Here is a 14,159-nt window from a genome sequence, read left to right on the forward strand (position 1 = left end):
GGACTACATCGACACGGAGATGCTGCTGTGTGCAGAGAACGTGAACCAGGACCACCTGCTCTCCTATGCCCGCGAGGCTGCAGACTTCGCCACCAACTACCAGCTGCCGTCCTTAGACTTTGCTATGAACCACTATGAGCAGCCCGACGTGGCGATGTTCGACTTCACCTGCATGTACGCCTCGGAGAACGCGGCCCTGGTGCGCGAGCGTCAGTCCCACCAGCTGCTCGTGGCCCTGGTGGGCGACAGCTTGCTTGAGGTACCGCCGGCGTGTGGGGCCCCCTCACTCCTGCCTGAAGAGAGATCCCCCGTTTATGTCTGCCTGGCAGCCTCTGCTGTCACACAGCCAGGGGAGGGCAGGCCCTCGGCCAGTCAGCAGGACTCCACCAAGCCCAGCTTGGCTTCAGAGCTGGTCCTTCCACTAAATCCAGGGGAGTCCATGTGTCTGTATCGGGGTGCTTCTGGGCTGACCTCTTTGTTGAAGTACAAACTCAGGGGGCCTGGTCTGCACTTCAGGGCATCCTTCTCAGAGCACATGGACCCTCAGCTGGGCCAAGATCCCTTCCTCATGTGGGTGGGTCTTTGTGGCCTTAGAACATTGAGGTCATGTAGGATGCAAGAGAGGCATGTGGGCCCAAAGTCCAGGTTCTGTCCATGACCTCCCTGCTCAAAAGGCTTCCCAGAAAATCCACAAACGCTAGGATCCTTAGGTTACATGAATGCTTTTAGAAGGGATCTGTTTTCATCTTTAGGGGAACCACTAACCAAAATGTGTTTATGTATTTATGTATTTATCCCAAGATAAGCATCAAATTCCAAACTGTGCTGTGGGTGTGCACGGGACAGTTTAGTTAGAAGGGAGTTTGATGACTCGCCCCTTGCTCACCATGTTTGTGGACTACAACCTAAGCTCCTTGGTTAAGCACTCAGCACCTCACCCCACACCCATTCTCAGTTTCTCCTCAGTACTCTGTTCCATAATCACCGCTGAACCCACACCACACGGGCCCTTCACCCACCAGGCTCTGCCATTTCCAGCCACTGAGACTTTGCCCACTATCTCTCCCCCCCACCCCCCGATCCCCGCTGGTCCTGCATGGATTAAATCTGAATCCTATGCATTCTTTCAGTCAGCATAAATGCATCTTTTATGAAACATTCCCCTTTTCCCTCCCCAGGGTGGGAGTTTGCCTCTGCCTTTTTTGAGCCCCAGAGCGGTTTTGCTGTTCCTGTGTCCTAGGCCCCTTTACCTAGGGCTTGGGTTGCGGATATTTGTATTTGTGGTGAATCTTAGCGGCTGCCCAGTCACCTCCCCAACCCCCCAACCTCCCCAACCCCACACCCCGCACCCCCAGACCCTCGTCTGGGCCTGGCAATGGGAGGGTGCTGGATGGAACTGGATAGCAGGCTGGGAGTTGTTAGAATCACCCCAAATGTCCATTTTTCTTTGCAGCCCTTTTGGCCCATGGGCACAGGCTGTGCCCGTGGCTTCCTGGCGGCCTTTGACACAGCCTGGATGGTGAAGAGCTGGGACCAGGGCGCTCCTCCACTGGAGCTGCTGGCTGAGAGGTGAGTGTGTGGGCCCGGCTCCGGGCTGGGGGTGGGGGGCAGGAAGGGAGCACAGCTGGCTGCTAGGTGCACCTGGATGAAGCCTCGGTCCACTCCCACCTGCCTTCCCACATGTAGCTTGATCGTCGGGTCCCCAAGGACATGTTCTCCATCACGATCTACCTCCTTCAGTGACTCTCTGGGGGCCAGGACCATAGGTCCTCGGTGCCAAAGAGAAATTTTCATCTGGGGTAGTCCTGAAGTCGGGGTTCCAGCACTGCTCAGTTGCCTGGGACCCAGAAGAGGTTTGGGGGAAGTTGCCATGGGAGCGCTGAGTGCCCCACCCTATTGGGGGCTGGTTCTCTGATCACCAAGGAGAACCTGGGCTTCCTCCCAGACCCCTGCTGTTGGCCACGTGGCTGTTGCAGCTGGTGGCCTGGGAGCAGTAAGGACTGGTGGGTGGGGACCGGCCTTGGCTGGTCTTGGGTGTGGCGGCCTGTGGTCATGGGGGATAGGCCACCAGAGCCCATGTGGCTGAATGGCGGTTATAACAAAACCACAGGTCCCTGTGCTGCCAGCTCTGCCTGGGGGAGGTGCCAGCTTCCCCACCTCCCAGGCTCCTTCCTGCCTCCTCTGCACCCCTTGAACCTCCCCCACTTTGCAGGTCTCAAGAACCACAAGGGTCAGGCTTTGCAGGGAAGGGTTATACAAACACATCTAAGAAGCCCTTGAGAGCAGGAGAGGGTGGGGTGGGGACCAAGGCCTTAGGCTTCAAGAGCAATCCCAACCCCATGCCCTGCCTCCCTTCAGAGAAAGTCTTTACCGGCTATTACCTCAAACAACCCCAGAGAACATCAACAAGAACTTTGAGCAGTACACACTGGACCCAGGCACGCGGTACCCAAACCTCAACTCCCACTGTGTGCGGCCCCATCAGGTAAGTCCTTCCCTGGGATCTCGTCTGGGTCCCCTGCACTGAGCGGTGGGAAGGAGGGGTCACCTGAAATCTCGGCACATCCCTGGGACCAAGGCCTCTGGGCCCTAAAGTGGCTCTAGGGGAATCACAGAGTAATGTGGAATCAGCACCTCTCTAGCCCACAGGAGAGAAATAGAACACATGTAAGTGGATGTCCATACATTTGTACATACATTTACACAAGTTTGTCACCGTGTGTGTTGCTAAGTGTACCTCCCTCAAACAATCTACTTGGCGAATTTGAGTCCTTTCCATCATCGTCCTAGAGTCCTCTTATTCTCTCCCACTGACTCAGAGCCTCTCGATCAATAGCTCCAACAGTGGCGTGCATTTTAAAAGTTAGCCCGTGACCTATATACACTTGAGTGCTTCCACATCTGGGTGGATAATTGCGGCCCATCACTCAGTGTCCCAGGTGGCCTGGATTCCCTCGCTGAGGGTCCCGGTGGGAGAGGAAAGGAGTGGTCGATAGATACTAAGTTGAGAAGGTCAGGTGTCAGGCCCTGTGACTGGAATGTGGGGGAAGACTGGTGGGCAGCTGCGTGGTCTCTCTTGCTTGTAGGTGAAGCATTTGTACATCACTAAGGAGCTGCACCACTCCCCCCTCAAGAGGCTGGGCTCCGTGAGGAGATCCGTGGGCCTCTCCAGGCAGGGTAAGCCGCCCTCCCGGGTCCCCTGGGAGGGGCTTTGCAGGGAGGAGGCTGCCCAGGGGCACAGAGGACCTGGGTGACCTTGGCCAGGCTCCTCTCCTCTGCTCTTCAGTCTCCCCTTCTGTGAAACCGGGACAGTGACACCCTACGGAATAATCACCATCAAGGCAATCAGACGTGTTGCACGCTTGGCACATTACAGTGAACTGCGGAATTACTTCCCTGGGACCTGCTCTTCTTTTCCTTTCATTTCCAGTCTGGGGTCTGCCTCCCCAGCTGGACAACAGGGTCCATGTGCTCCACTCTTTTCCTGGTCGTCCAAGGCCTGGCACAGAGCTGGAGGGAAGGATGATACAGGAATAACTCCCAGCACCCATCAGGCTTTGCTTAGGTCACCGTCCTGCTTAAAGGCCTCTCTGGCCTCCAGTCACTCACCCAAACCTTGTGTCCTCCCTGCTTTTGGGCTCACTCGGCCTTACCAGCCACCCCCCTTCCCTCTAGCACCACATGCCCCACTGCTGCCGCCCGTCATCCGCCATCCTACACAAACAGGGCGGGTTTTCCTGGTCTTTCCACGGCGCAGTCCTTTCTGTTTTCCTGCAGTGCCTTCTTCTCTCTGATGAATTGCTAGACACTTTTTAAGAAGCAGCTCAAATGTACCCTCTTTGTGCCTCTCTGTGGCAAGTCCCAGCCCTGGCAGACACCGGGCAACCCTGCTCACATGCCTCCCCCCCCCCCCCCCCGCCGGCACCTTGCTTCTCCATCATTACAGCACCGCGTCATTGTCACCCGCATCCGTGTCTGTCTTCCCCACTGGATGAGATGCTGGCAGAGTCCTCATCGTCCCACCTCTGTGTTTCAGAGGGTCTTGGGGACCTGCTGTAGGAGAGCATGCTTCCTGCCCCAGCATCCTGCCCTCCTGCCATGCTCTCCACAGGGCCCCTTGCCTTGGCGCTATTCCCCATGTTCCCAGACAAGCGACAGTCAGAGAGCAGTCCCCAGGGGTCCCTGAGATTTCCCCAGAGCACCTCATTGTCTGTCTCCCATTACTGCAGAGTCAGATATCCGGCCCAGCAAGCTCTTAACCTGGTGCCAGCAGCAGACCGAGGGCTACCAGCACGTCAACATCACCGACCTGACCACGTCCTGGCGGAGTGGCCTGGCCCTGTGTGCTATCATCCACCGCTTCCGGCCTGAGCTGATGTGAGTCTGGGGCCCGGTTGGGCCTGCCAAGCTCCTCACTGCCCGTGGGGACCCTGGAGTCGAGGAGAACCAGGACTGTTCTGCTAGATGCAGAATCTTCAGAACTTGGTTCAAAATTTCTCTTTGCATATTTTTGATTTGAGTTTTTTCTTAAGTTTGTTTTGTTTCCCCTTTGCACTGATTAATCTGCCCACAACTGCTTTGATCTGTGTTCCTAATATGTGACTCAGGCTCAGTGGTTACCCGTCTCCCGCCCCTCCATTTCCACACGTGGGAAATTTGAGCATTCCCACCATGGAGCTCTATCCTTAGGCAGGAATTATGGGTAAGACCTAATTCTGGGGGGAAATGTGACGGTTTATAGCCCAAATAATTAGAGCTGAGACCCAAATTGACTAGCTGTGTACCATTGGGCAAGACGCATGCCTTCTCTGAGTTTGTTTCTTCATTTATAAGTTGGGAAATATGTCAGGTTCATTAGGGAGATTGAATTATGTGAGTACATCGTGATGTTGAAAGCACAATGCATTGATTGAACTTGTGTTTAAATCAATGTGTGTGGGTAATCTCACGCCCATGAGCAAAGGCATCCAAAAGGCTGAAAGGAAACCTACGAAGAGGTTATCAGTTGGTACCTGTAGGACGTGAGGTTGCCTTGAGAAGGAGGGGGTGGGGGTGGGACTCTCACTTATCACTTTACAGGTTATAAATCACTTGATTCTTTTTTGACAAGAAGCCCAAATTAGTTTTGTAACGAAAGGAAAACAAACATAAGGGGACTATCTAAAGGCAAAGTAGCTCATGCATTTTCCAAAGCGGCGGGCACCATCTTCTGACAGCCGTGATGTTCTTGTGGCCCAAATCTGGACAGTGTTAGCTTCTTGTGACTGAGGCCCCTGGGGAGCGGGTTGGGGGTGTGATTTGGGACCGGGGCTTAGGGTCACTGCTCCTTCACTCCCCCCACCTCTGCCTCCTCTCTCTGAGTTTCCCCTTGTTCTGATTCTCCAGCAACTTTGACTCTCTGAACGAAGATGATGCTGTGGAGAACAACCAGCTGGCGTTTGACGTGGCCGAGCGAGCGTTTGGCATCCCCCCAGTGACCACGGGCAAAGAGATGGCGTCAGCGCAGGAACCCGACAAGCTCAGCATGGTCATGTACCTGTCCAAGTTCTACGAGCTCTTCCGGGGCGCCCCGCTGAGGCCTGTGGGTAAGCACCTGCTTTGGACCACGCTTCGCTCTGCCCTGGAGCCAGTTCTGCCCTGTGCCGCCTCTGGCTGCTCTTCACCCTGGTGTCTTCTGTTCTGGGCTGACCCATGCCTTTCCTTTGACTTTGAGGCCAAACAGGGGTGGGTCCCATACACCCAGACCCATGTATGTAAGTGGGTCTGTGTGTAGGTGATGCATGACGCCGGGGTCTGGACTGCCCCTGGTGTTGGCGGTCTCTGGTGGGACTGCACAGCTCCCCGCCCAGGCCATTCACATCTTTAGTTGGGGGGAGAAAATTATTTTGGAGGGAACTTATAGCAGTGACACCCCTAAACCCTTGGGTAGCTGTGGCAGGATCCAAATCTCAGCCATACTTTTACTTCCTAACAGACTCTTGGGGCAAAAACTATGGAGAAAATGCTGACTTGGGCGTGGCCACGTCATCCCTTCCTCACAACTATCTCAACCTCACATTTCCCAGGAAGAGGACTCCACGAGTAAGTCGAGGCTTGGCTTTCCTTTAACTGCTTTTTGCACATGGATGGGGCTGGGGGGTTGAAGAATGTCCTGCTCTTGGTCTGTGTCTGCTGATAAATCACACAGAAGACATGAGTAAAACTCAGTTGAGTGTTTTGGAAGTTCCCCCGGCACTTCGATGACTTATAAGCCTTTACAGGAAGTCCTTGTGGATCAGCACGGCCTCCTAGGTGGGGAGGAGAGACAGCTTCTCATTTTGTTGAGCAGTTTATTTAGATCAGGAACACAGGGGCCATTGAGTGGCAGGGCGGTGATGCTACATTTACACATCCTGTTCTATTCATTTTTTTTATTCATTCAATGAATGTCCGTTGGGCCCTACAGTATGCCAACATTAGGGCTGAACTTTTTGTTAGTTTTTGACGAGGGGAGGAAATGAACAGAAATGACTACTATGTGCTCCTTGCCTTTGAAGAGCTCAGAGCCCAATAAAGAGGTTCCCGAGCTTCCCTGACCTATGGCACACTGCCTGTATCAGTACTTTTCTTCACAGTGCTCCTCGGTCCAAAGAAACCCTAGGAGTTCCATTTGTTCAGTAGTTCAGTAGTTCAGTTCAAATATCTTATAAGGGCATTTTGCAAGGTCTACGGCAGACTTCACCATGTTCCCCTAGAAAATCTAAATGTCCCGCGGCTTCTCTGTGAGTTGACTGGGGCCACGGGGTGCCTTGGTACCCAGTTTGGGAATGATGGGCCTAATGAGAAATAATTGTATCTGAGTGATGGCATCTCTGGGGAAGGGATAATACAAGTTGTCTTGCTTATTATGCTCATTGTACAGATTTTAAAAAGGGGGCCCAGAGGTGTTAGGTGGCAAGTCCTGGCCCAGGGCTCGCCCTGGCACTCAGCCTATGGGAGCCTCCCCTCGCTTGGCAGAGGGTGCAGGCCTCTGCCTGTCTCAGCCGCTCTCAGTTGCTGACAGTCATGCCATGTCCTGCCTCCCCTCCACCCAGGGCTTGGCTGGGGCGCGGTGGCCTCCCTCCTTTCTTTCAGCTGCCTGAACAGTGGTCACTTTTTCCACCGAGGCCTGTGCTTCCCGGAATGTCTCAAGGAGTTGTTGGGCTAACTCCAGGAGCTGCATAGGATTCTCAGCGCTCCCCCGACACCCTGTCTACAGGGAGGGGTGGGTGAGCCAAGTGAGGGCTAGGGAGGAAGGTGCACAGGTCTGCCAGGGTTTTCAGCAGAGCTCTGTCTGCTCTGCACCCCAGGGTTCCCCATTCAGAAGTTCAGTGTGAGGGCTGCATTGCCCACCACCTGTCCCGTGAATGAAAGCTGTCCTCTGGATACCAGCCATAGGCGTGTTCCCGCCAGGCCAGTCGTGTTTCTCTGAAGCCCAAGGACCCCACTCCGGGCTGCCCCATCCAGGCAGCCAACGCAGCCTTTCCACACACCCTCTGGGCCAAGCGTTCACCACCTTACTCCGTTCACCCGGTTTCTCCCACCACATAGCCCACAACTGGAACAGCAGAGGGGGCTGGATTGGAGTTTAAACCTCTCACCACACCTCTGTTTACAGAGTGACTGAATTGAAAGGGCCTGGCCAGGAGGTGGGGATGGTCAAAAGTCAGCAGTCAGCAAGGCCAGCCAGGCCCCCGACGGCTGCTGGGCCCTCGCTCCACATTCCGCCGGCTCCGCTAGGAAATGCAGGGGAACAGGTGTGAACCATGGCTGGGCGCCTCCAGCGTGTGCCGTGGGCTGCCCATGGGCTGGCAAGTTAGTAAGGCCAGTGGGTCACATGCCGCCTTGGTCATCACTGAAACACCCCAGCACAGTGCTCGGCAAACTCATTAGTCAACAGAGCCGCAGTTTGCTGACCAATGCCCCAGCATATTGTCCACTACTCAATGCCTGGGCAGTGATCGGACCACACGGAAAGTACCTTCTCCCCATTCAGCCACATGTCTTCCTGTTGTATCTGGACACTTTTTTGGTTTGGGGAACCGATTAGCAATGCTCTTTGGGCTTAATATCTCTCACAAGCCGAGTACTGAGTCCACTCCCGTTTCCCTGGGATGGACACAGAGGGTGTCTGCCCGAGACTCAGAAAACGGCACTCACATAGCGTCTCCACACAGTCACCCGGAAGCTATCAGCACAATTAGAGACACAGCCCTCAATGCCCCGGCTCATGAGCCCCTGTGGCTGAGAGAGGCAGGCCAGGCCTCGCTTGCATGATTCTACTCCGCAAGCACATGCAGTATCTATACACTGAGGTGCATCTGCACTTACCCTCGCCCTCTTCTCCCATCCCTCCCTTCCCTTCCCCACCCCTCACCAGCTGCCAGAGGAGCACTGAGATATGGGAACGCAACAGCTCGCGCTCGTTCACAACGTGGCATCTTAACCTGAAGAGAGTTTGTTTCTCTGCTGAGCCAGTCTTTAAAGCCTCTCTCTTCCAGTTTCCACTGCTGGTGTTACATTTGTCTCTCATCCCTAAATCTGCTCATGTCAAAATCCCAGCAAGACGGACCAACATTAGGCAAAATAAGACTTTTCCTCCCCGAGGACCTTGTCAACATTTAGAGAGAGTAACGTTCCCATCCACCCGCCATGAGGTGGTCCCTCGGTGAGTGGGAGCTATGGGGTTGCTCGATTAGCTCTGAAGACCGGCAGGTGCAGGCCTGTGGAAAGAAGAGTGTGAGGTTCTGTTTTCCTCTTAATACACCCGGGTCTGCTTCTGCAGATCTGCCTCTCATCCTGGTCAGCATCGAAAGCCTCAGGGCAAGCAACAGTTCCGGGAGACTCCAGGGTTCTTGTCACCACACACCGCAGGTGACACCTGAACATATGTGGTCCCTGTCCTCGCTCTCCTAGGCCTGCCACGTGTGGGTAATGCCTGCATTGATGGCCACTTCAGCCATTACATGCGTCATATGTGACAGACGCACGCAGGGGGCCTGATCTTTTCTCCATTCTGAGCCCACTCCTTGGAGGACAGCACAGCATAGAGGTTGTCACTCGTCCATGAAAAGCCCATCCCAGAAGCTGGGTTAGTGGCCCCAGGATGCAGATACTGCTCAGCTGGCTGATTCTGACCCAGGTCCTCCTCCAGCACTGGTCCCGGTAGAGTGGCGTGCACATGACCTGTGGGGCGTCTGAGTCAGCCTCCCAGATCTCCTCTCCATGAGTCTCCTGCACAAATACTCTGCAAAGAGCCAGCGGTTGCTAGGGAAGAAAGTGCTCCCTGCCCTGGCCGGTTTTACTCAGTGGTTAGAGCGTTGGCCCGAAGACTGAAGAGTAGCAGGTTCGATTCCAGTCAAGGGCATGTACCTCAGTTACAGGCTCGTTCCCTGGCACTGGTTGGGGTGAGTGTGGGAGGCAACCAATTGATGTGTCTCTCTCACATCAACATTTCTCTGTCTTTCTCCTCCCCCCCCCGCCCCCCCCCCTCCCCGCTCCCGCTCCCTTCCAGAAAAATATCCTCTGGTGAGGATTAACAAAACAATTTTTTAAAATGTGCTTCCTCCTTCCATCTATTCAACACACATTTACTGAGTGCCTATTTTATGTTGCGTTCTCCCCTTAGAGCTAGAAGTAGAGCAGTGAACAAGACAAGCAGGACCCTGCCCAGGGAAGCTCACCTTCCAGGGGGGCTTCTGAAGTTCCTCTCACTCCCCTTCCCCAACTCCTCTCCCAGAACCACCCACCCAGCAGCCGAAGCTCCCGGCGAGCTTCCTAGTACTTCTCAGTTGAGAGATTTGAAGAAGGTTTGGGAGAGTCCAGAGGACCAGGTCCTGATGCTGCGCACACCCCGCCTCCCCCGGCCCAGCACCTGTGGTTTGCAGGCTGATCTATCCTCTATGCAACCACAGTCGGAGGTTCCGAGCTGATTTACAGCATGGCAATGCACGTTGAAGCCAGGCAGACACGTCTGTGGGTCTGCTGGAGTGTTTAAACTTCTCAGGAAGTTTCCTTGGCTTGTCTGCAAGATGATTATAATAACAAGCATTGCATTGCTGTGAAGACACCGTCAACAAATGCACGCTGCAGGCCTGACACATTCTTTGGCATGCGGAAGGGGCTGCGTAAGTGACAGGCCATGCCCTTTGTAAGTACTGCTTAAATAAAGATGCTTGTCTTCTGAAAAGATGAATGAAACCAGTTGGATCGAACTGTTGGTTCGGTACTGCAACCATGGGCGATGTAGCACTTAGAGCATCGGGAACAGTTTCCTGTGTATCGCACTTGCCCCTCGCGTCGCCTTCTAAGGAAGGTGGGGAATGTGCTCTCATCCCAGTGAGATAGGGAAACTTGGATGTAGGGAGGTTAAATTGCAATGCCATGTAGGTGGTGAATGTCAAAGTCAGAACTAGAATTCTAATTTCTGCTAACTAGCATTAACCTCAGTGATGGTGTCTAACACTTACACAGCACTTCATGTTGTAAGAAGTGTTTTACATCAATGACTTTATTAATCCTTACACCAGTTATGACAGTGTACTATCCTATAGTGAGGAAACTGAAGTCAGAGAGGTTAGGTGATTCCCCTAAGGTCACACAGCCAGGAAGTAACTTGTGTCAGAACTCGAACCCATGGTTCCTTTCCACGCTGCCATTGAAGAACAGACTCTCTTGGCAGTGTCACTGGCCATCTTTCTAAATTTCATGGCAACCACCCTTCTCAACCAGGTCATTTGCCTGCAATGGCCAGTCTCTTTTCCTGTGACCCAGATCTTAATTTCTCCACAATTAGGTTATACTAGCTAACTAAATACAAAGCTTGTTTACTTTGGGCTAAATTCACATTCAGTGAGGCAATATGGGAACATGTTGATTTTGTGCTGATCAAATAAATGATCAGATTGGGAGATATATGTCTAATTTATTTTTTTTTTTTTTAGTGGAGATACCAATTAGTTTAATAAATGATTTTTGGTGTGCAGAATCTTACAAGTCACTAGGAAATCATGATTTTTAAAAAAAGTTCAGGTGAAAGGGATGGAAAATATTAATAGGAAAAGAAAGTGAATTACTGGTTTATTCTCTTGTTCTGTCTGACTGGCACAATAAGTATTTTCTTTCTCCTTGCAACCCAATTATTCATAGAATAAAATAGAGCCCAAGGAGATGGGGGTGCTGGGGCAACTTTAGTTCCCAAACAGAGATATACAGATAAGAAAAAAATACATCAATAGGTTTGCATTTTCTCCACCGTTTTGTTTTAGCCTAGCTCTTCATTGCTCACCTCTCCACACAGACCACGTTACTGTCCCGTGGGTCAGGCTGAAGCAGAGGAGCTTCACCCACTTCCCCACACACTTCCCCTGAAGGAACTGGGGTCTTCTTAGGTGCTGCTACTGCACACACTTCCCCCAGACGTGCTTCCTGTGGGCCTGCAGCGAACTCTGGGTTTGGGTGTAGACAGGCTCTGGTTGTTGGAACAGTCACACCCACGGCTGTTGAATGCAAGAGAGAGAATAACATGTGTTGTTCTTTGAGGGGAAAGCCAAGTCCTCATTTAAGATGGAAACAAACAAGCAAACAAACAAACAAAAAAACACAACAATAGAAAACCCAAAGATGCCTCACCGCATGTGCCTGCTGGGTGGGAGGACACCTTGTGCTTCCACAGGCTGCAGTCCCAGGCCAGCGAGGCATTCACAGGCTGCGGAGCTGGGGCCAGACAGCCTGTGCCTCTAAGACACGATGCTGTTGCAAATAGGTCATCTGTTTCTCTTGGTGTTTGCCCAAGCATTGGGCCTGGAATAATTTCCATTCACAGAATAATGATTTATTGGGAGCTGAGGAGAATGTGGGAGGGACGGGAGGGCCCTTTGATCTGTTGGGAGTTTTGTTTGGGGTTTTTTTTTATGCCTGGGACAACTTTTTAAACAAATATTAATGACTAAGTTCTGGTTGATTTCATCTTTGAAAATATTAAAGGTCCTGGTAAATATGGGGAGGGGTCAGGGGCAAGGGGGAGTGTAAGAACTCGGGAAGCAGTTGCTTTCTGTTGGAAGCCTGTGAGCACACAGCAGACCGTGCTAGGGACTGCAGTGGTAGTATTATTGCTGTTGCTGTTGTGTGGTATATTAGCATTTATTGTAATAACAACCAAAATTATTAGTGTTGTTCCAGAACAACTGGGAGGCAAAAGAATCCTTTTGTGATTGGGCAAGTTTAGGATGTGTAGGGCTGATGGGGCAGTACCCCTGGGTTGGAGGGGAGAGAGTGGCCAGCTGCCCTGGCTGCTGCATCCGAAGTGGAACAAAGGCCGGGATTTGATTTGGGCCTGCTGTGGCGGGCCCTCTGAGGGCGAGGAGGCTCCCCGCAGGTGGGAGACATAGTCGTGGAGTGATTCCATGGTCCTCAAGGGGCTGGCCATTTGGAGAAGGCCCCAGCTAGAGACTGTGGTAGAGAGGTTTAACTTCATTGTCAAGAATGGACTCACCCTGCGGTGTGCAGGGGAAGTACTAAGTCAGCCCGCACACCCAGCCCAGCCCAGCCCATAGCATCAGCACAACCTGTACAGTTCCACTCGTTCCTTTGAGACTCGAGCCTGACAGCGGGTGCCCGTTGTGGTCCTCGCGGAGGTGATGTGATGGGCTCGGTTGGTGCGCGTTTCTCTGGGTGTAAACGTCCAGATTCGGGCAGCAGAAAGTAGGCTGTAAAAGGCTATTGGTAGGGCAACCACATAATTTATTGTCTAAACCAGGGTGCTTTTGAGGGTGAAAGGAGGCACTATAACGATGCCGGGGACAAAAAGCGATGAATCACGCGGTCCTGGGCACACTGGCTGTACACTCGCCGTAGGGTTCAGACACAGTCTGGTGCTCCTTTGAAGTTAGACTATCTCGCACTGGTAGCTGGGGTGGTGACCGAGTGGCCTTCACATCCCTGGGAAGCTGCTCTGAGTCCCAAGGATCCTGCCCGCGAGGTGAGCCGGCGTCGCCTCCTTGTCAGAGGTGGTCTCATAGGCAGCACCTGAGGGGCTTCAGCAGGCCTGGAGGCCACTGCCTGAGACCGAGGTCGCATTCACAGCGGGGATGATCCCTGCCCTGTCACAGGGAGTCTGTGCTTTGGGATGTTTCAGCTGGATTTGGGGATGTGATTCCCACCCCTTCTGACAGAAACTGACTCCCCAGGTGGAGCGAGGCCCCGTCCCCTGTCCCCTGCGCCCGAACAGAGCACTGGGTCGCCTTAGTCCCAGTGCAGGGTAGGGTATGTCCGTCTGTCTGCTGGGCAGGCAGGGCTGTGGGCCCAGTGCTGGCTCAGGGCTGCCGGTGGATCTGCGGTCCTTGATGGTCCTGAGCTCACGGTGCTTTCTTGGCCTTTGCAGGTGGACAACCAAACAGAAGAGAATAACGACATGAACAAACGGAGGCGGAGAGGCTTCAACAGCCTGCACGAGGTTCGTGTGCACAGCGTCCGTTTCAATAGAGGCCCGTGGCCTGACAGCCCGTGGCCACAGGCCCGGCCGCCCTGACCCTCCTTGCTCTCCTCTCTCTGGAGCTGCTCAGTCCCAAGCTTGACTTGGTGGAAAACCAGTCGGGTTCTGGTCCTCGCTCCACTACTTACTAGCAATGTGACCTCGAGAAACAGAGCCTGCCGGGGGCGGAGGCGGGGGGCTCATGTCTGTAAAATACATATGATACATTTGAAACGTATGAAACGTGGCAGGGTTTTTAAAGATCATATAAGATGTTATGCAACATGCGGGGCCTGAGCTATGGCACCTATGCTGATCAATATGTAATCACTATCAATAGTGAGCAGTGAGGAGGCACCAGCTGTCCCGCTTTTCTCCCAATCCTTGTTTCTACCTTTCCTGTTTTCTGCACTTTGAGTCTTTAAGGCCAATGTCCCAGTGCCTGCAAGTGCCACCTTCTGGTGACAGGAGAAAATTACAGGCCACTTTGTCAAAACCAGGCACGAATCTCTCTCCTGCTACTGAAAAATTGATCAGCAGAAAAAGAGGGTATCAGTTCCGCTTCCCCGGGCAGCTCTTTAAAGAGACCTGAGATATGCCTTCATTTGAATAGGCCGTTCTAGGCCCACCAAAGCAAGCCCAGGTGTTGTCAGTGAACTGCGGGAGGCCG

General features: G+C 53.1%; 1 protein-coding gene across 7 annotated transcripts in view; it reads left to right on the plus strand.

The window, feature by feature from the left end:
* The window catches only part of MICAL2 (microtubule associated monooxygenase, calponin and LIM domain containing 2), a 210,018-nt gene that overhangs the window by 104,756 nt on the left and 91,103 nt on the right, over window positions 1–14,159 (plus strand). For all 7 annotated transcript variants that reach the window (XM_080641865.1, XM_080641871.1, XM_080641866.1 and 4 more), the window contains exons 9-16: window positions 2–259; window positions 1,454–1,569; window positions 2,359–2,485; window positions 3,087–3,177; window positions 4,230–4,377; window positions 5,386–5,585; window positions 5,975–6,081; window positions 13,400–13,471. In XM_080641865.1, coding sequence (XP_080497991.1) covers window positions 2–259; window positions 1,454–1,569; window positions 2,359–2,485; window positions 3,087–3,177; window positions 4,230–4,377; window positions 5,386–5,585; window positions 5,975–6,081; window positions 13,400–13,471 — 1,119 coding nt within the window. The remainder of the gene's footprint in view (window position 1; window positions 260–1,453; window positions 1,570–2,358; window positions 2,486–3,086; window positions 3,178–4,229; window positions 4,378–5,385; window positions 5,586–5,974; window positions 6,082–13,399; window positions 13,472–14,159) is intronic.

The sequence above is a fragment of the Plecotus auritus genome (genome assembly GCF_963455305.1).
Source record: "Plecotus auritus genome assembly, chromosome: 9".
NCBI classification, from domain to species: domain Eukaryota; kingdom Metazoa; phylum Chordata; class Mammalia; order Chiroptera; family Vespertilionidae; genus Plecotus; species Plecotus auritus.